General features: G+C 48.2%; 1 protein-coding gene across 1 annotated transcript; it reads right to left on the reverse strand.

Annotated features, from left to right (window-relative positions):
• Positions 1 to 497: 497 nt before the first annotated feature.
• On the reverse strand, positions 498 to 21,435 carry METRNL (meteorin like, glial cell differentiation regulator). Its single transcript, XM_065735188.1, has 4 exons — positions 21,181 to 21,435; positions 15,645 to 16,033; positions 2,144 to 2,203; positions 498 to 1,443 (listed from the first exon to the last, which is right to left on the reverse strand). The coding sequence occupies exons 1-4, from the start codon at positions 21,291 to 21,293 to the stop codon at positions 1,127 to 1,129; spliced, it is 879 nt and encodes a 292-aa protein (XP_065591260.1). The 5' UTR covers positions 21,294 to 21,435; the 3' UTR covers positions 498 to 1,126.
• Between the last annotated feature and the right edge of the window lie 719 nt (positions 21,436 to 22,154).

Raw genomic sequence — 22,154 nt, forward strand, 5'->3', positions numbered from 1 at the left:
GTGTTCAAGACATGTAGGTGCAATACTTAGGGAGCTGGTTAGTGGGCAATACTGGTGGTAGGTGGATGGTTGGACTAGATGATCCTAGTGATCTTATCCAACCTCTATGATTCTATGATTCTAAGTGACACGGTGAGAGCATTTTCCATGAGGTGGTCTGGCCCTGGGGATCACAGGCAGGCACGAGCATCCACAATGAACCACTAGCACAACCAAAAGCATCGAGCAAGCACCAAGGGCCAGCCTGTTCCTTAGAGGTGCTCCCAAAATAACCCCACAGGCATCAGAGAGCACACTTAGAGGCTTGCCTGGCCACGTGTCTTAAAATCTCCAAAAATAGCTCCTGCTTCCCCTTTGAAAAACAGTTCCTGATGCCTCACAGGAACTCTGCTTCTGCTCAGCAAGGCCACAAAATAAGTGAGCAGCCCAGAAACTGATCTAGGAGCACATCTGGAGATCAGCCTTACGGTGAAGGAAAAGATTTTAAACAGCATGTGTCAAATCCAGGGATCTTTATTTCTCTGGAATGGAAAGAATTTGCCAGCCCGGCCGAAAAATTGCAGGCGGCGATTGTACATTCTTTCATATAAAAAAGAACACACACACGAGTTTGGCTCCATAAATTTCTGTCATAAGAAACAACTCTGAATTGTACACCAAGCTTTTTACAAAGCATCCATGTTAAGATGGTTTACTGTGCTCTATCACATTCTCGGCCATTTATACAGAATACACCATACCAAATGCTACATCAGCTTAAGACATTTTTAAAAATTAGTATTAAAAAGATACAAAGGCATGTTGGCTTTCATTTGGGTTTTTATTAAGACATGGAAGTTTTCTTGGTTTGTTTTCCTATGGAAGTCACTAAAAAAATATAATAACTTAATTCATAAGGACAAGATTGGTTAAAAATCCAGCCTTGTTTGCTTGGCAGCCTTCTGAGCTCGTACCTCTGTTGCTTCCATGAGTCTAACAGCATTGCAGGCTGCAGATGTGTCCTGCAGGGTCTCAGCCTGCACTCCAGATCTGGCCATGCTCTCAGTTACCGTTCAGAGTATTCCCTGCGGCCAGGAAATATTCCCAGCCAAACGCTAACAGCGACCTTCGGCCAAACAGGGGGGATTCAATCTGGGCCAATTTCGCATGGATTTAGCCCTTTGTCTTTTGCTTCTTTGTACATCCTTTGGAAGTCCTTAAATCGAGGGGCACAGCCTAACCTGGCTTCCCCAAAGTGCATGCGTCCCGTGAAGAGGAAGTCTCCGTCTCCTGGTCTCACCCCACACTCCAGCAGGGTCTTTATTTGTCCTCGCCAGTTCCCGCTCTCCCCCGTGAGCTGAAAGACTTTGCTCTTCTGTCTGTACAGTTTGTTGACGCCGACGTGAATTATGGATTCTTGCTCTTCTGCCTCGTTCGTTACGTCTCGAATGGAGCCTCTGATCACTGGGAACACAAAAAGGATGTGAGGAAGGGTTTCCCCAAATTGTCAATGGAAGGATGGGGTCCAAACTCAGCCCTCAGTAACCAGGCAGCTCAAAGGGAAGTGATCTCACTACAGCAGCCCTGGATTTGGTCTCCTGCTGTTTTTAGAGTTGAGTTTGTGTTAGTAACCTCCAGCACACATCTGTGTTTGTTACAGGCTGTATTTGCAATCTGCCCAGGAAGGGCACCCACATGTTAAATTCAAGCACAAAAATAATTGCATCTGAAAAAACTGCATCAAACGCAACAAAGACTTAAAACAAGTTACATGCATAGAGCTCTCTGACAACGTACTTTCTGTTCTGCAGCCATCACAGATACCAGCTCACACTGATACCAGCTCGTACTGATTTCCTCTTTTAAAAGGGAAGCAGAGAATTATTGAAACTTCTGGTCTTTTGTCAGCAGCCCATTTTAGGGCAGCAAGATGTACTCAAGAAGTCTTTGAACTTTTACTTCCACCGTGGTTGCTGGGTCATCCTTCGCCCACCCTGGGGAAGTAGATGAGCATTTCCAGGTCGTTCTCACATGCACATCACCCCTCTGGACAGCATTTATTGCTAATGGAGTTTGCCAGATGTGAGTGGGTGTATGTCACTTTTTATGGGGGTTTGGTGACAAACCAAGAGGGACAGCAAGGTGGAGGGAAACAACAACTCACCAAAATCACTAGTGCAGACTGCCAAGAGGACCTCTGTGTCACTGCATGGTCGGCATGGAGCTGGAGAGAAAGGGGCAGAGTTAGCACAGGACCAGAGGACAGGAAATAAATAGCAAGTTTTAAATGAACCAAAATCTGGTTGGGGGGAGCAAGAGGTCCAAAAATCTGACAGGCATCAACAACGCTACGAGGAACGCAGGCCAACCCCAGCCCCCAAGAGACTTTTGTAATTAAGTAGGAATATGGATCTCTTTAACACTTCTGCTGGGATGTATTATCCAGCAAACACCCCACACACTCACTGCTCTTATACAAAATGTGTTTTGATACTGGGTGCATTTGCAGAGTGATCTGCTGCGAATTCAAAGCTCTTGAAAACGCTTTGAAGATCATGTGCCTTTTTAAGGCTGATGGCAAAGCTTCTTTCTTGCAATTTCTATCAAGTGCTGTTGGGCTATTTCACAAGCCATTTAGTCTATCACCACATCAAAGTTGCAGGAGGTTACAGAGTGGGGGAGGCAAAGAGGGGAGAGAAAAACCAGCGCATGTGTTTGAGGGCGTCGAGGCAAAGCGGAAACTTGAGCCTGTATCTGGTAGAGCTCAAGCACTACAAAGACCATTTCCTGTACTGCTGGAAACATTTGGATATCTGCACTAATCTAATCAATGCAAGAATGTGGCTCCTCTTTGTACTCAGCCAGCTATTTCTGAGGAGAAGGTGCTGTAGTTGCAGTACAGATGTTTCCATAATGCCCCATTGAGTTCAGGAATTTGCTTACTATCAGCGCCTGCCCTGCCTAGGGATGCTAATCAAGTCTGTCCACTGGAGGCTCAGGGATCCCAGCCCACGTCTTTCACTCTGGTCTCCTGAAGGACATCAGCCAGAGAAACGAACACCCATCGAGCTGTGGTGCCCTGATCCACACAGGTGGGAGGCTGCAGGAAAACAGAGCTCACGCTGGAGATGAGGCAAAGTACTGGAGCTACATCACACCGAACACGAAGCTTTGCTCCTCCTACACACCTCCCCCAAGAATGTGATTTTGAACCTCAACATCTGAAAGCACTTAGCTGCCGGATCCTCGAACTGTCACACCCTTCCTCGCACTGCTGCCAGCTTTCTGGAGGAGTTTATCCATCGCACTGAGAAGTACCTTGAAACTCTCCTGAACAGCACTCAGCCATCAGCCTTCCATGGCAGGCAGCACAAGGCGGTCTCTGGCGTAAGACAGGGCAAATCTCTGATTCTTTCCAAGGTCCCAGAAAGGCAGTGATCCAGAAAGAGGGATTACTGAACCCAATCCACCAGATTTACTCCAGTCAGATGATTAATACACAGTGTAACATGCTGTTTAATAGGATTAAAGAGAATGGAAAACGCACATTTCTGTGCAGAGATGTTTGAAGGAATTATTCAGGAAGGTTAAAAAGCTCTAAAAGAAGAGACTAGGAATAGGCAAAATAGTTTTGTTAAAGCATCTGGATCATCTGAGTATTTCTGTTGAGCAGAACCTGAATAGCTTCGGGTCCTTTAGAAACAGTGCAGCCCTCACTGTCCTTACCCTCATGCTCCCACATACCATTACATCTCCTTTTCGAAACACTTTGGAAACTGTATAATATCATGAGAAACACAGAGCCAGCCAAAGCCTGGACACAACTGGAGCACTACAATAATGTCAGTTTAAAGCAATGTTAATTTTTAGACTCAAGAGATGTTGATGAGTGGCTCGACCAAACATCCTAGTTTCAACTGACAGAAAATCCCAAGTCACATCATGTTCCACTGTGGAGCCATTTCATTCATGGCACCCACCAAACCCATCCTCCCACATTCCCCAGCCTTCCTCTGCCCACATCAGCTACAGGCTTACATTCCCCAAATGGAGGCGATCTGCAAAGCTCTGGTTTTCACACGTACAGTTCTAAAAACACAAGTGATGGACATCCAAAAAAATCCACAGTTGGATTTTTGATGCCAGATTTCAGTTCTTTTGCTCTGCAAAGACCTAATAATGAAAAGACATCCCAGACTTTCTTTTCTTTTTTCTTAAGTCTGAGTGAAAACAGTCTTGCTTTAGACCAGACATCTCTGTAGTTCGTCCAACCCCATCAGAAAATTGAAAAGCCAGAATGACTAAGCCATTTTTGTTCTCAAAGTGAGCGCAACACAAGCAACTGCATTAAAGATGAAAAAGAAAATAAGTGGTTCCATCCATTTCAATAGACTGACACTGTAATATGTCAAATGAGCAAGCGTTCGCATATACGTGGAAGAAAATCATTTTAATTGTGGACTCTAGGCAAAATCCTGCATCCTTTTTAAATGCAGAAGGAAATTAAAAGTGCTCAGTATTGCTCACACTAGATCATTACTTACAGCCTACTTCAGATCCATGCTGACTCACAGCAGTTTGGTGGCATGCAAGCTCATTTAACAACCATTTACCACCACCCATGGCTGCTACACCAGACAGATGAAGAACAGAAATCCTCTTCTGTGGAACAGCTCCCACATCTGCATTCACAGAGTATCAAATACATCCTGCAAGTGGCAAAAACTAGCTATGCGAGCACAGATGGAAAGTGAGTTGTGAAGGATTATTGCCGAGGTAAATGGACCATTAAAAAGCAAACAACATTCACAGGCTACAACCAAAGCTTCATCCCTGTGCAGTCTCATAAATAAAATCTGAAGGAGGCAGTGTCTGTGCTTCCTTTCGAATTACAGCCATGAAAGAATCTCCGTGCTTGTGCCACAGCTTCGTTATTTGGGGGTGCCCTTCAGCACTAATCTGGACTGGGTAGCAGGCGTTTCTCTCTATCAGTAGGTCACCCTTACTTGCACCAAAACTGAAGTGGAAAAAAAAAAAAAAAAAAAAGGAAAATCAACATTTCTCGCATGCACAGCAGGTGAAGACGTTCATTTTCTGAGCAAAGGGCCCAGTTGCCAAACAAGAGGCTGTGTTTGCCCGATGCCTGACTCCCTGGGGACGGCTCGAGGCCTGCCCAGGTTCTCATGTCCCAAAGCACAGCTCTGAGCTTGCGACAACACCACCACCGTCAGCTGCACTGATTCCTTTAAACTCAATAAGCCAAAGAGCCTTGATTCATACAGCAGCAAAGAGGGGAAAAAGAAAAAAAAAGAGAGAGAAAAGCAACATTTTATTGAAGCCCTCTAAAGCCCAGATGTCTATAACTCAACTGCACCGCTTGTGGCATAAAGCCTGCATTGTGCACGTCGGCTGCCGACTCTCCTGGGAATGCCTTTGATGGATTTTGACAGTATCCTGACCTGAAGTAACCTGAGGCAGCCCTCTCCCTCCACCCCACAGCTCGGTGCCTGCAAAGGCCTCTCTATTCACCTCCCCGCAGAGGGAGATGTAATTACATCATTCCTCACGAGCCAGCAGTCATGTCCCAGCTGCTTTGAGCGATTTGCCCTCTGAACCTGATGTTACCGAGGAGGACGCAGCGATGCTAACAATAGACTGCACTTGTTGGCCAACAGCTTTGTCGAGCACGCTGCTGGCCTTCTCCACAGGGAGGCTGAAATGCTCCGAATGGGGCAGACGTGGCCCAAAGGAGAGCCTAGAGCTCCGGGAGGTTCCCATGAGGTCACTGCCAAAGAGCTGAGACATTTGAAGGCAGCCTCTTCCCACCTTGGGGATGGATGGAAGGGCAGCTTTAATGCTGCAGTTTAGCTTGGGTGTCCTCAGCTCCTCAAGGGCTGTGGTAGGTGGTGAGGACCTCTCCAAGGGCACACATCCCTTCTGGTTTGGGGCACCATGAAACATGTCCTTTGAAAGCAGGAGGTGAGGGTTATCCAAAAGGGCCATCGCTGTGGTTTAAGACAGCAGTTCTCTGCAGGACACATCCATAGTGACCCACGATGCAGACATCATAGAAACCACACTAACAGGTCTGATCTTCCCTCGAAGGGTTTGTTTCAGCAGTCACACAAGGGCCTGACCAACCACGGCTTGGTCCAAAACCAGCTTCCAACCAACGAAGAAGACGAGTTCTCAGTCTGTCCTACATTTCCTCAACATGCCATCAAAAAGAGTGGATGAACCCAACTGCAGGTCTTCACACACCACCCCCCAGCTCTATTTCCTCAACTCCACCAACCTCCCCCATCCACCCAATGGCCCCAGGTAGGCTCTGCTGAACAACGTCATCGCTCTAACAGCAGATACAGGAAGAGAGATAATCTTTAAGCAGAAGTGAAAATGTTGAACACAAAGCAATTGCAGAAAACCGCTTCACTGAGGAATACCCTTTGGTTTCACTGAGCTCACGGTGTGGTGGAGGTGTGGATCACGGGGGACGGAGGCACACAGCGGTTCATCGCGCTTCTACTTCTCGTGCCATACATCACCCACATGCATTCGTATTTCTGAGTAACTCTTTGAAGAGCAATCAGACATTTCAAGTATCAAAAGCTCCTGAGGAGGCCCAAGCAGGGTTGGAATATTCTGTTAGCACTAAGTTTGAATCAGTTGATTAAAACAAGCAGCCCTTCCTCTTGCTGGTAGGCTCAGCAGAAGGCACTCAAAGGGGTCTGGGGGTTTTGTTGCAGACCAGGCTGTTTTAACCCGAGTCAGCCAGCGCTGCAGCACCTTGGCCTCCAAGATGAAAGCTGCCAGCCTGACACCAGCACCAGCTCAGGCTGAACAAAAAAGTACCCACCCACACCCTTCAAATTCTTGTTGGCAGCTCTATAATTGCAACCATACTGGAAAGGGCATCATAGGATGAGTGTCCTTCCTGGAAACGCAGAGCACAGGCTTCCGGGAGCGGGTGGTAAAAATAGAAATGTGGTTTCTCCAGTGATGCTGCATTTCTCAGTCACTTTTCTGAGCCCTCAGCAGAAATGACTACAGCTCAACCAATTACTACTTACAGCTTGGGTGCAAGGGCTTAAGGGCAAACATCATATGAGCATGAAAAAAAACCAACATCTTGCCCTGATCCTCCTTCCACTAATTAAAAAGCGGAATAAATTCTTTTAATTCTTACTTCTCAAGTTTGCCCAGGCTTCCCTTCTGTAAGGACAGCTTTCCTGTCACAAAATTCGGCAGCCAATGGTTCATCCAGCCCTGACTGATCATCTCTCTACGTGTTCCTCCAGCTTTCCTACCCCCTCAGAACGCTCTTCCTGAGAAAGCCACAATAACTTTCATCCTCCAATCACTCACAACCTGTACAGTAAAACATCACTCCAAGCTACATCAACTCATCTGCATATCAGTGCCTCTTTTTAAATATAAAATGGAGATGTTAGGCAGGAACTCAAGCCAACAGAGCCACATCCAGCACACCTGTGCTTAACATAATACCTGCAGCCACGCACATGGGGAAAACACGGCCGGATGACATCGAGCAGCTGGGCTGGAAGTTACCAACACCCAGTCACAACACACAGAGGAGCTCTCTCATCACTCTTTTGTTTTACAAGGCTTTCCTGTTCTTGGGATGGGATAGGATTACATGGCTTTCTGCAAGCACTGCACTTTTCCCAGCGCGTCAGTAGGAAAATGCCAAGCTGAGGAGCAGATCCAGCATTTGGGCTTGTGCTGCTCGCAGCCCCTTGGCTCAATGGCCATCATGTGGGGTCAGGAAGGACTGTGCTCATTAAACCAAGAGAAGGTTAATGCTATGAATAATGTATGGAGCCAGTTCAGTGTTCTTCTGAAGGCAGAAAGAATCATCTCTGTATTTGCTGCAGAGTTAATCTGAACCCTGTGCTGAGCAGAAAAAGTCAAAGTCTCCCTTCCCCTACCACAATTCAGCCAATAATTGGTACAGAACAAGATGGTGATTCAACAGCAGGTTCGAAGCAATGACGCTGCAGTGGAGATCCACCTCTCACTTCTGCACCTGAAGCAGAGATCTCAGTGACTTTATATCTTCAAAGAAGCACCTCCTCCAGCTGCTTGCCTTAGCTCATTTCCAACATTCGGTTTGACACGCACACATGTACAAGCTTCCAGAAGTAGCCTGAAAAATAGAAACCTCTGGCCAAGAACTATTTAAACCTGCAAATAAGTTTAATGAAATGCAGACTTTCACATGCTGTGGCACGGATTGTGCCAAGAGAATTGAGTTAATACCACATCCTTCCTGCACAGAATAAAAAAAGCACACTGTAAACCTCACCAGTAGAGATGTGATGACCTTCACATTCTGAGAAACGTCAAGACAAGAGATCATAAACCAGAAGTTTATCTTTTCACAGAAACATCTTCCAAGAAGGTATTAAAGTCCTAAGTACCAAGGAAGACTATTTATGTAAACAGTTTGAGGGAGAGATTTGGTACTAGGCGAGCTGCATTTGCAACAGCTCTCAAAATGAATCTTGGCTCAGCATCTCTGGAGCGTGTAAGGGTACTCCGGGGCTGCACTGCAGAGTCAGTGCCTCTCTGCTGTTCCAAGGTGCAGCACCAATTCGGATAAACAGGCTGAAAGGTCAGCTAGAAACACAAACAGCCATTTGTTGAAAGGAAAAAGAGAAAGAAGCACAAGAAATCGCATGGCAGTTTTTATTCAAGCATCACCAGACACTATTAAAATCTTCCTCCAGGCACAAGTGGCTCCAACCCTGGACAAATCCCAAGGAGTGCTGTATCCTCACAAGGCTTCTTGCTGTCCCAGCCTGTTCCCCAACACCTTCTTCCTTCCCCATTTCCCCTCCTGCCATATACAACCATTGCTCAGCTTTCACTGCTGTCTTCTCATCTCTCCCCACTCGTTCCCAGTGTGGAGCTGAGCTCCAGCTTTGGTGCTGATGGAGAAAACTCATGGCAGAGCCTCCGTGGGACAGCAGCAGTGCAGTGGGAGCAAGATCACTGCCTAGCTGAGCTCCTGCACATACCCCTTGCATCACCAGTCCTATAAAAGCCCTCAGTTATAGTCAAACCAGTGTATTGCATCAAAACAGCTCCACTGAGCAAACCAAATTTTTGGTTTAATTCCCTCCGAGCAAACGGAGCCCAGCAAGCAAGAAGCTTCCCAGCAATTACACTGGCACATGCCCCTGTGCAAGCAGCCTTAGTAACCACCTGCCATTTCTTTGCTTTCTCACTCTCTCCTTGCAATTAAATAGAAAAGCAGACAGCAAGACACTGCCGGGAACTTCTGCTATATGCCCACGAGACACCAATATAAAGCCATTAAAAAATAAAATCAATTTGTTTGTCCCCAAGGGGATGCTTCTCTCCTTCCTCAAAACCCTGCCACCCCGCCAGGGACCGGGAATGGGAAGCACTGGGCAGGCACAGGGATGGGGCCAAGGGATGGGACTGCAGGACCTCAGGTCCGGGTTCTGCTCCTGCCCTACAACTGCAGCTCCACGTGGCCCCAGCACCCCCCAGCAGCGCGGGACCAGAGCAAATATTTCTCCTGACTGAAAAACAACAAAGATTGATGGCTTGGCTCATCGTCCCCCTCATGAAATTCACTCCAAAAATATTTTTTTCTTCTAAAGAAAACGCCGCTCCGAAGCCTCGTGAAAGCACGCAGTAACCAGACCGAGGAAAACCAAGTTACAAGGGAAGCTGTGATGTCTTTGTTTGGTTTGGTCTGTGACGGACAGCGAACACAGCAATCCGCACTGACAGCGTGCAGTGCAGGGCACCACATGAAAAGTTCCTCGGTGTTGGCTCCCATGTCCCTGCCAGGGCAGCGCGGCCACAGCCAGCACCCATGGGCTGAGCTCGTGCCAGCAGCACAGAGCAGCCCCCCCACCCCACCCCACCCCATCCTCTCCAGGCCATTAATGCCTCCTATGGAGAGCAGAATAGAATTAAGTAACGAGCGGCTGGTTAAAGTTAAACCCCGAGAGCGGGGTAATGACAGATCAAAGATTAAGCGATTCTTGAAGGAAAACAGCACTTTTTTTGCACTCACATCCACACAGGCCCTTCTCCTGCCTGCTTCTAGAAAGAGAATTCTTTCTGGTTACGTGGGAACACGGTGAGTTCTCATTTTAAAGCCAGGTTTATTGGAGCAGCACGTCTTGCAGAGGGCTCACGCAGGGAGGTGACCGATGCGATAGCACTGTTTGTGAGCCACACAGAAAGTTACTTCGGGTTTTCCATTTGTAACAGGGAAAGCTTTAAGATATATGCATTCTTTTTTTTACCTTTTTTCTTCTTTTTTTTTTCCCCTCACATTTCTCACTTCCATTTAGACCTTGACTACACTGCTCCAAATCTGACAGCTCCACCGGGGCAGAGCTCCATCCCGCACACAGAAATGACCATGGGGATGGGTTAAGGCGCTGGAAAACCCAGCCAGGCTCCTCACTCACATTTAACAACACACAGCTTTGGGCTCAGGGCAGCTTCCAGGTACCCACATAACATTACAGCAAATGCTTTCTGCCTTCTACAACGGATTACAGCTGGAGAGATTTTCTGTCCTGCAAATCGAGCCCCCAGCATGGGCAAATTTTGACCTAAGTTTCTTATTCCCCCTGGAAAGGTGGAGGGACAGGAGGAGGAATGCAGCCCCCCCATCCCCTCTATAACTACAGCCTCAGGAATTAGCAAACTAAACACTTCTGCCGAGCAAGCACAGAGCATTATTAAAGACTGCCAAGCAACTGCACTGGATTGCAGATCTGGTGGTGGGGACTATCTCCTGCAATACAGAAAGGTCAGTGCAAAGCAGAGCCCCAGCTGCCCGCACAATACACCTGACTGCTTATTGGTTTTGACTGCCCACTGAGTTGGGAAATAAGCTAACGGCATTCGTGGCCAGTCTAGCAAAAATAAGCTATTTTCTTACAGCCTGTCCCCTGCAGCTGTGTATTTATCATTGCAGCTCCATTGTCACCTCGTCTGCCCACTGCAGAACTAGCTCCTGTCCTGGCAACATCAAAGGGCAAGCGGGGCCACAGGAGACTGCTGTCAAACCCATTTGCTTGGGGTAAGGGGAGATTAAATAAGGGCATCCCTCCCATTTTATTTTATTTTTGGTTGAAGACTTCTCAGTTCAACAGTTTGGCCTTATTGAGGCTCACTGATTCCTGAAAGCATCAGCCCTGCTCAATGTAAGAGGGTGTAAATGGAGCACGTGCACTGCCCGAGCATCAGAACTGCACTTCGCAATCATTTCACATAGGAAGAAACACAAAAAAGCTTTGCTCTTGAGCTCTTCAGCATAGCCCAGATACTTATAAGCATTCTTAATTTCCAGTCGGTTCTCTCAGGCTACTGAATTAATAGCTTACAGGAAATAGCTGAGTACTGCTCTTCATTAGGTAACTGGATTTATCCAGTTCTGCTTTGTTTTTCAGATACCCATTTGAGCACAATACCTCCTATCTAATAATATTCTCAGCCAGGTACCCAGCACTAATAAAGAAAACATATCAAACAGTTACTAGAACCTGCACTAAGGGGGAGATGCCGTCAAGATAAAGGGCCGTTTTTGTTAAAGTTTGACTTCTTTGCTCCACAAAAGTGGGTGGGTAATGGAAGTGCTTTCAATTTACCTCCTGAGCCCTGACAATCAAATTACAGACAACCCCATGAGCGCATAATGGGAAAGGCAAATTACGTTTGTATATAGATGGATCCAGAGCTTGGATGTGATATTCTTGAAACACAGAACTCAGGGAGCAAATAAAGGTCCTTCAGCCCCCCAGCACTTGGCCAGACATACAGAGCCTTGTTTCAGATTGGTAGAGGAGCAGCTGAAGAATGGGAAAAGCAAATGCCTCTCAAGGGACCTTCACACTTTCCATAGCAGTTGGATCCCAGCAGACTCAGCAGGCACACAACGTGCCCCGTGCGGTTCGGGTGGATCATGGCTCTCAGAAAACTGCAGGAAGCCGTACGGCTGAAGAACGCTCCTGGCAAAAACTCCATCCACCTGCCAGTATGACACAGACCCGGAGCATCTTAACCCACACTCAGAAAAGATTAGAATCAACAGAATTCAACAACCCAAACAAGTTCTGCAACTTCTCCGTGGCCTTGGGCCAAAATATCACACCGCTCCTCCGTTGGGCTTCAGAGCCTACTGAAAGCATGAGCTGAAGTCAGTGGCCCCTCAGCGCGGATGGGAATTACCTGGGGGTCCAACTCAAAACCTAATCTGAAAACGAAACCATTTCCATCCTCCGCACGCTTTGGGTATCAGAGAGGAGAACGCAGCCATCCAGATAGATGCCTGAATGGCGAAGCTGACCCTTCCACAGGACTGCGAATTCCCAGCAGTGTGAAACACATTTTTTCACTGGCACCACACTAAAAGCCATCCCGTGCCAGATTTCAGAAGTCTGGATTAAAACATATCAGTGTACAATACGTATTTCCTCCAATTAGGGAAACCTTTAAGAGAATGTGGTGAGGCAAACTCAGAGCCAAACTCCCCAAATTTGGAAAATTGTAATGATGTGCTGTGCCTTTCAACTTTCCCGAGAAAAGGGAAAGGCTCATTCAGAATCTGTGTGTGTTTTCTACTGAGTTATTTGCAAAGCTCTGATTAAGTGGGAAAGAATGACTGTAAACTAATAAAACTTGAGGTTTTCTAATTAAACCACAGGCACCCTGCCAAGCATCGCTGATTTGTTGATGCGCCCTGCAATGTCAGGACTCTGAGGACACAACAGGTCATTAAAGTATTAAACAGATGACTTACACTCTTTAATCAGAGCTGGGATGCCAAGTTAGGAAGAGAGAGTAAAATCAAGGGCAGAGTACGGTAATTATCACCAGGAAACAAACACACCGATGAGGGAAAGGTGAGAGAAATTGCTAGCGATTGCTGGAATAGTTATTGCACAAGGAAAGGGCAGGATCACACAGCCCCACACTTGGGTCTTTTATGGCTGCAGCACAAGCTCGGGGCACTCCAACCACGAAGAGGCCACCGCTGACTTCAGCAAACTTCCTCCCTAAACAGGCAGATCAGCAAGGAACATTTATGTGGAGTTTTCACACTAAAACTAGAAGTGGCTGCAGAAGAAAGAAGGCCCACAGATTGCAAGGGGTCCCGAAGACACTGCTCCATAGAAGCCTCGCAAGGCAGTTATTTGGCAGTTTCCCCAGACATATAGATATTTATAGGAGAATAAAAGTGCTCATCGGACTGAGTAGTGGAAAGAGTCGTGTATGGCATTTCCATCAGGGTTTCATCCCCCCATCACCCCTCCCTAGAGTCAGAGAATCCAAAAAAAGGCAGAAGAAACCATTTAAAACACAACAGAGATCCCTCATTTGCCTTGAAGGTCTGCTGATGAACTATTAAAACACTACTTCTGTCCAAACAAGACACTTGGAGCAGATAGCCCACCACACTGTTCTATGGCACAGCGCTGAGACTCAATCAGGATCTGTCAGAGCCAAAAATACAGCAGTCATAGAAAAAGTGATTTAACGTCCCTATCAGAGAGGAGGGCTGCAGACGGGTTCAGCCCTTGGTCTGACTGCTGAAAGTCTCTGAAGAAAACTCAGCTTCAAAAATATCCACGGTTTTATGTGGAGTGGAGAGCACTTCATTCTGAGAACACCGTGAGACCGCGAGCGCGATGGTTGTAGTGAAGCTCAAATGAAACCATATCTACATGCAAATTAATAACAGAAGGGATGAGCACTCTTTTTCTTGTGCTATTTTTATGCATATGGAAAAACAAATTCAACTTTTCTTTGGAAAAAAATAAAAATATATCTGACTTTTCTTGGTAAAGCGTGACTTGCCTCTTGCTGGCCTGCCTGCATCTGCATCCTCACAAAGAAAGAAGCACTGACTCTGGGAACATTCTCCAAATAACTGATCAAACAATGTCTTTAATGTCTTCTGCAGTGGAATTTTACTACATAGTTAGCATTCTGCTCAGTATATTCATCTTTGAAGAAATGATCTTACAGGGAAAGCAGCTCTGCAGTTGGTACTCTTTGCAGCATTTGCACAGCGCAGAAGTGGTGAAGTCTGCTTAAAACATGCAGCCCTCAGTACTGCCCTGAGAGCTGCACACAGAGCAGGAGCAAAGAAGGCAACTTCAAGAGGTGAATATTGGCGTTTTTTCGTTCTTTTGTTTTAATGGCAAACACGCCACCTGTCAGCTATTGGGGTTACTGCATTAGTCCTCAGCCCACTGCTGTCTTGCTAAGTTAGGAACTGTTTTCAGGGTTGAAATAAGACCTGTGGAAAAGATCTGAGCAGCCAGTGTGCCAACATCTACAAGGCAGCAGAGCAACAAGAAGGCACAACTGGAATAACCCAGGGTCCTGTTGTGGAACTCAGGCTCTGCAGTCCTCTACCCAAAACAGGATGGGAAACACACGGCCCAGAAATACAGCTACAGCCTGATCAGCCACACTGCTGCGTATCAAGTGGCATCGCAGCCACAGCACAACGTATTGTGCTGCTGAACCTCAGCAGCTCTGCTCCTTGGGCTGACTCCATCCACTGCTGCTCAGGCTGCACTGGGCTTCTCCCTTTCCAGGGATCAGACCAAGAGACCATTTTGCAAAGAGGAGATTCAGACACCACCTATCTGAAAAGCATGTCCCCCTCCCGCTGCTATCCTCTGCAAATGCTAGTTATTCTTCTTCTCAAAGTGCCTAATAGATTAGCAAAATTAGGGTACACCTCGAGCTTTTGTTCTCAAGTGGAATCATAAAATGGCTCAGGTTGGAGGGGACATCCAGCTCCAACCCCCTGCCTTGGGCTGGTTGCCAGCCACCAGATCCCATCCAACCTGGCCTTGAATGCCTCTGAGATATCAGACTTCTCAGGCTTGTAAATTCTTTTGTCCACTCCCCCCCTTCCTACAAACTTGTGTAAAACTCCTCCCTGCAGAACTTGATTTGCAGAGTGGGTAAGAGAGAAGACAACATTGGCCGTGTGCACACAGTGTCACCATGCTGGAAGCTCTGCCACTGCACAGTAATGCTCTACAGAGTGAACCAGGAAGAGCTGAGGAAGGAACACACCATTATCTTTGTTGGGTTTTTTTGTTTATTTTTTAAAGGAATAAAAAGAGAGAGAAAGGGAAAAAATAATTAGGTCAGCAAGTAGCAGTAGTTGTAGAGGAAAAAAAAAAGAAAGGAAAAGGAGTTCCTCCTTGTTTAAATGTTTGTTATTCAAAACATGCAGTGGGGTCTTAAAAACCAATTAAAGAAAGTGGTTAGCAAACTGCTGCAGCAAGGCTCGGAAGCACAGTTCACACTGGAGTTCACTGCAGGGTAAAGCCAGTTCCTGTGATTCACCCCAGGCCTGTAAGGGGAGAACCGTTCACAATGTAGCCCTTAACAAATAATCTGGAGCTCAGCCTGTGCTACCAGCTTCCAAAAAACAACAACAAGGAATTAAAAAAAAAAAAAGAAAAAAAAAAAGAAAATCTATTCTTCCGCAATAGCCTGTTTATAAAACATGCCCTTAAAAGCACATGAAATTCAGACCCAACCACTTTCCCACTCACTCGCTCTGCCATCTGTTCTGCATCCAACACAGTACGTGAAAACACAACCAATATCCAACTCACCAGAAACTGTGTGCAAATCAGATGCGATCCCCCTGCTCATCAGCTCGTACTGGAAGCCTGTAATCTTCCTGCTAATGTCCTGCTGAGGGGTGGCCTCGACAAACAGCCCCCCCTGGTCATAGCCAAAGCAGTACACCTTGCTGGGGCTGCGTTCTCCATCTCGGACCAAGAGTTTCAGTTCTCCAGTTTTTTCCAAATAAATATTTGCTCCTGCGGAGTCCTTGAAGGGCTTGATGCAAACAGTCAAATGTTTGTACGAGGCAGGGGAAGTGTTGGGCCGCAGGTTGACTATGAGCGCTCCCGTGGGATACATCCACTCTATTGAGCCTTCGGAACAGCGGAGGTAGACCTGTTCAACATCCTTCTTGTGAGACTCGTGAGTTAAGCCACTGAGGGAAGAAAGAAAGAGAAAGTCAGACAGATGACGGAGCTACTAAGGCAAATGTCATAACCTCAAACCTTCAAAGAGCCACATCAACAAGCGCAGGAAATCTACTGTAGGGCTGAGCGTTGGCCCAGCCAGCTCGGCAGCTGCCCGAAGCATTCGCCTTAATATTCAAGGACAATTTTAAAATCATCTTCCAAAAGAGTCAAACCACTAGTAATAGACTTCGAAATTAAGCAGGATATAAGCACACGATCAAACGCAGCTAAATTACTGCAGCCCTGGTCACTGCCCATCAGCTGAGCTGCGGCAAATGAGCGGGTGCAACGCATGTGCGCTGCAGCTCCCTTCCCGGTGGCTCACACCAGCACAGCCTCGCACATCAGACTCCACCTGTCTACAAATACTTTCTTCTTCTTCCAAGTCCACGTTCCCAATGGATCTGAAGCTGGGAGGGAAGCCAAGCTCATCCCGTGAGCTGGAGCAAAGGGATGCTCTGGTGCTGCTGATACTTCCCACCCCAGTGTCCAAAATGGGACGTAGGGAAAAAGGACCCCCGCACTCCTCATTCATAGCTAGGAAGCACTGAAGTATGCTCCTCTCTGGAATATGGACCACGCTCCCCTGCTTCCCTCAGTATGAGGTTTAAACCTTTCACTGCTCATCTCCAAAAGGCTCTGAGCTGTGGGCACTCAAAGTGAGCACAGGGCCAATTAGTACTGCTGGGACAGAGGGACACCACCACTCCTGTGTGCTTGCCCAGCACCAGGGAAAGGAAACGAACACTCCACCAGTCATTTTGAGGGCAGTAATCACAGAGATGGGACCAGAGCGACAGAGGGATCCCAGGCCTGTGGGATGCCCAGGCTGCTGGGAAACCTGTAGTAAATCCTATGGCCTGGCTGTCCACGGCCTAAAGCAGGAATGGCTCTGAACAGCTCTTGCTGCGTGTCGCTGCTGATGGGTCAACCCACACGGGTTCTTTACCCAGACTTCCAGCACTGATATTTACCAGTACTTAAAGAGAGCTCTGGTACTTGCAGGCCCACAGGAAAGCTGGGGAGGGCTCCATATCCGGGAGCTTGCTGATAGGAGAAGGGTAACGGCTTCAACAAAAAGAGGGTAAATTTAGATTAGATATTGAGAAGATATTCTTTGCTCAGAGGGTGGTGAGGCCCCAGCACTGCCCAGAGCTGTGGTGCTCCATCCCTGGAGGTGTTCAAGGTCATGGCTGAGCCCCGGGCAGCCTGAGCTGGGGGGCAGCCAGCCCACGGCAGGGGTGGGGCTGGAGGGGCCTCAGGGTCTCCTCCAACCCAGTTCCCAAATATAAGCACTTTATATTTACCTTTTATTCTGTGCCCACAGAGCACCCCCCAAAATGAGGCCCCGAACGCAGCTCCCTGATCTGCTGTTCAGCACTTTGGAGGAACTGCACTCCCATTTACCAGATTAATCAAGAAAGGAAAATATGTAAAAAGGATGAAACAACTTGTCTAAGGGTACACAGGAAATCTGTGGCAAAGATAGAATGTATTTTAAAGTAGCGCAAGTAATGACATCAGCCTCTGGTTTCTCAATAGAAACCTCCAAATAGACAGTTCTCCACCCCAAAGATAGATTCACGTGCTGAATGGGGTTAAAATTCAAGTCAGCATTTAGAAAGTAACAAGAAGCTGTGTGTAAAATAGGTGGGATGGGGGGGAGGGGAAACACACACAAACCAACATATGGTTTGCATTTACTGTTGATGTGACTCATTATTGTGAGTGTCAGTGTGACCCACTTGATAGAGGTTATATGAGGAAGCTCAGGAAAAAAAGTCATATTTAATAATAATAGTGCCTGCAAACACGTGCTTCTGAATGATCCTGAAAGCCACATCAAGAACACCGAGGAGGAGAAGCGAGGGACAAGTTTTTGACCTCTAGTCTCCTGCCCTCAAATTCAGTAGTACTTGACACGTTCAGGAAACTTAGCTTTCAATGGGATATTTTAAGTTGACTGTAAATCCACATCTGGTCCAGAATCAGCTCTCACCACAGCATGAATGTGATGCCACTCAACAGAAAACCCAGAAGTCTGTTCTCTTGCAAGCAGTAAGTTTTTACTAAACAGTGTAAAGTTTATTCCACTGCAAAGAGACAAAAAAAAGAACAACCCTCATGCATCACTTGTTTCTTCTTGGGAAATCAAAACAAGCTACGGAGCATTTGTAGACCTTATGCTGGCACTCCTAAAGCTGAGTGTTAAACAGAGGGAAGGTGCATGGGGCAAAACTCTGAACTCATGCACTGAAACTGCTGTTGCAAGTGACCCTACCAGCACTGAGGCAGTGAATTTCTGCCAGAGGAAAAAAAAAAAGCCTCAACATTCATTTTGTTCAAACAGTCATGCTGCTCAAACAAAATAAAACAAAACAGGGTGGACTCTGAAATTATCTTCTGAAAGCCAATTATATCCTACAGGCAAGAGCGATGCCATTAGACAGATACATCAAGCACAAGTACCTGTACACATTAAGCCTTATAATAAAGGGTGACTCAAAAGTTAAGCAGATTTCAAAATACACGCCAGCATTACTTAACAGCAACCACTACCATCCAGTCAAACCTGTCACTTTGCTTGCAGTCAGAATGACTGCAATGTCACCGCATCAAGCTTGTTTAATGCCACACTTAGCTCTCGCTAGCCAGTCGTACCATGAAATAAAGGAGGTCCATGCCACAAAATAAAGGAGGTCTATTTTTTCTGTACTTTTTTTTTCCCCTCAAGTTCATTTGAGTGATGTTTTTGTTGTTTTTAAACATATGGCAGGGCGATACAGCAGCAGACAGGCTTACAGTGACAGATGAGCCATCCATTGTCTCCTTCAGATTTCTGCATTTTATTGGGACTTATATCTACAACAAGCACTGCTTCCTCATACCAATCCATGAGAACATCCTGAATCACTGCATTGGTCTCCTCGCTCCCTTTCTGGTTTCAGCCCTGCCCCGTGTCTGCCTTGAAAGACCTATGGCTGCACTGGTGCAGTGAGCAGTTATGCTGCAATATGCAACAGGTGCTATTCAGAAGAAAAAAGGGATGACAGGGATGGCACTATCTACTTCTATTCTATGCCCTGAAGAGTCCTCAAAGTACCCATGTCCTCTCAGCACCCCTCAGTGAGTGCAGGGAACTTCAGATCCTAATTTGGGAGATAATTAGATAATTCAGGGTGACAACTTAAGAGAGCATCAAGACTTCCTCTGTGCAGAGAGCAAGTCCAAGGGGTGCAATCTGCCACATCACACTGAATTCTCACTCTTCCAGAATGTACCAATAAGCCCAGATCAGTGCACTCCCAGCACGTCAGTGGGGCAGTTCTGCCCAAAGCACTGTGAAGTCACTGCAACATGAAAACATAAAGTTACAGCAAGAATAATAACCAGGCACACACCACAGCAAAGTTTGTGCTTGCTTTCTGGACAGTGCTCTCCTGGAAGCTCTGTACTAAGCTATTCATTAGGATGCTGCTGTGGCCCGCTGAGTGTACTTAAACTGCAGGTGTCACATTATGCATTGCATCAGATTTCCCTGGAAGCATGAAGGATATGCATAGGAACCCCAGCACAGCTCCTCATAGCACTCAGGGATACAAGCTGGTGACTTCACAAACTGTTGGTAAAAAAAAAAATCACATCCAATATATTCTATTTTCATTGTTTTTAGCATAGATATATATAAAGATGAGAAAACACCTTTGGGTTTACTATGGGAGATCACTAGGCTCTCAGTCTGCCTACACAAGAACTACTCTGGGAGGAGGATTCCATTTCCGTATCCAAGTTCATAGGCTTTTCAAAGAGTTATGCTCAAAGAAAAAAAAAAAAACCTACCAAAGCATCCCATGACTTCAAAACATTATATTCCACATTAAAAAAGTCCTTTCTGACCTATGAAGCTATTAAGTGTCCACACTGAAAATACTTAATTAGAGGGTGCTTATTGGTACATCAAAGTAGCTTCTTTCCTTCCTAGCTGCGAGTCCTTCAGGACAAATCAGGTGCCAGTTAACACCTTAGGACCGTCAGCATTTCTGGTGACACCTGCTTGCTACAGTGAGGCCAGAGCCAGCCAGGCATACTCCATCCCCTCCTGGGCCCTCTGTCCCCACGGGCTCTGTGAGGACCACTGCCCACCCAGAAGATGCATGCAGCGTAGGGATGAAAACAGCTTTCAGGACAGGGAGGCTGGAAAAGGAAAATAACACAATTAGGAGTTTGCCAGAGGACTGATAGGTTTGGCCCGTATCGAACCGGTTCGCCTTCAAGTGGATTCACGGGGATTAACTCCGCATCAGTTGTCCGGAGCCCAAAGAAGTTCAGTCAAGAAGTAAATTCCGGGCATCGGCGCCTTTCAGACAGCACAGATAGGAAGCTGTTACGCCGCGAGTCAGCCCAGCTGTTTCCCCACTTCGAATTCTCCCTACTCCAAAATACCTTCCTGACACGAGCTGGCCCAACTTTTACTTTAAAGAAATTCAGATCTCAGCAGAGCACGGAGCCAACATTTCTGACTCCCCAAGCGATTCTCTTCAGGCCGACGGAAAGCCTGATCCGGCAGCGCTCGCCTCTTAGCAGAGAAGCTTTTTAAGACCATGAGCAGACGCAACCACGCACGCTAAACTTATTACGAGCAATTAAAGGAGAGATAATTCGGGAGATAAACACTCGAGAACCGACGTCGTTCCTTATTGAGCACCATTAGAACAGATCGGAGCGGTCCGCCGCAGCCCCGCGCTCTCGGGACGCAGCGTATAGCATCCGTGCACCGCCGGGACAGCGTCGCGGAGCCCCGCAGGTGCACGGCGCATCCCAGCCCTGAGCAAAGCGGGGCAGCCCCGGGAAGACGGTCGCGGGGACAAACTTCTCCTCGGGAACGCGGCGCCGCCCTCCTCCTCATCGTCGTCCTCAGCCCGCGGCGCCGTTAGGCAGAGGGGTGCCCGCCCCGGCCCCTCCAGCCCTGCCCTGCCCCGGCCGCTCCAGCGCTGCCCCGCAGGGTCGGGAGAGCAGAGCAGAGCCGCCTCGTGCCGCCCCCTCCCCGCACCCGGCCGGGCATCCCGCTTTCGCCCCTTTTGTTATCGCCCCCAGTTTCTCCCCGTGGCCTCACCTCCCCTTCCAGTTGCACAGGTCGCTGGAGTACTGCGCCTCGGCGCCGCCGCCCAGCAGCAGCCGCAGCCCCAGGAGCAGCGGCAGGAGCCCGGCGGCCGGGGCGCTCCGCATGGTCCCCCCCCCGCCGCGACCCCCGGCCCAGGGCCGAACGCTGCGCGGTGCGGAGCGATGCGCGCAGCCCCCGGGGGCTCGCCTACATGGCGGGCAGGGCAGGGCGGAGCGGAGCGGTTACCCCATGCCCGGCTCCGCGCTGCGCCGCTTCGGCTCGGCTCTGAAGTTTGCGGCAGCTCGGCAGCGGGCTCCCAGCTGAGGGGCGGGAGCGGGCCGGCCTCCCCGAGGAGGCTGAGCTCCTCCTCCTCCTCCTCCCCCCGCCGCCTCCCTCCCTTCCTCGTTCGGCGGGGCCGGCACTTGCTGCTCGAGCAAAACGCGGCGCCGGATCGGGAGCTGCCGCTGCGCTTCGGGCAGTTACGGCACTGCCCGGGGCCCGGCCCGCCCCTCCCCGTGGGCTCCGGCCTCGGGCGGCCCCGCAGGAGCCGCTGGCGGAGGGGCTTCGCTCCCCCGGTGACGTTCCGCGGGTGCCGGGAGCAGGTCACGCACCTCTGCCCCCGGCAGCTCTCCGGCTGTCCTCGAGGATGCGGCCGATCGCTTTGCTGGAACCTGCTTGTGTCGCCACTTAGCAGGAAGCACTCAGGTCTCGATCCTGTTCGTGAACTCTCCTTAATGACTGTGCTGGATACCCCCGTGTCTTTTTTAACGTCCGTGTTTAATCCATTGTTGACTTGGGATGCTTAAATCCCCTTCCAGCGGGACACCGGCAGCATCAAAATGCCTTCCAGGGTGGGAGAGCCCCCAAACCGTACTTCCCAGGCCAAGAACAGGGGGCAAACAACGTGGGGATGTGTGGGAGAGATCCCCCAGCACACGGCGCTCAGGCCCCGAGTGTTCTTTCCAGGGGGAGCGAGATTGATATCA

Source organism: Cyrtonyx montezumae, unplaced genomic scaffold (assembly GCF_038088225.1).
Source record: "Cyrtonyx montezumae isolate F1298 unplaced genomic scaffold, pur_monq_1.0 scaffold_19, whole genome shotgun sequence".
NCBI classification, from domain to species: Eukaryota; Metazoa; Chordata; class Aves; order Galliformes; family Odontophoridae; genus Cyrtonyx; species Cyrtonyx montezumae.

What these genes read in the sequence shown, in the direction of transcription:
- METRNL (XM_065735188.1), bottom strand. Translation starts at nt 21,293, where the DNA reads ATGCGGAGCGCCCCGGCCGCCGGGCTCCTGCCGCTGCTCCTGGGGCTG. An exon ending in CTGTGCAACTGGAAGGGGAG is followed by an intron (nt 16,034 to 21,180) that starts GTGAGGCCACGG and finishes TTCTTCCCTCAG; the next exon opens with TGGCTTAACTCACGAGTCTC. An exon ending in AGTCTGCACTAGTGATTTTG is followed by an intron (nt 1,444 to 2,143) that starts GTGAGTTGTTGT and finishes TTGTGTTCCCAG; the next exon opens with TGATCAGAGGCTCCATTCGA.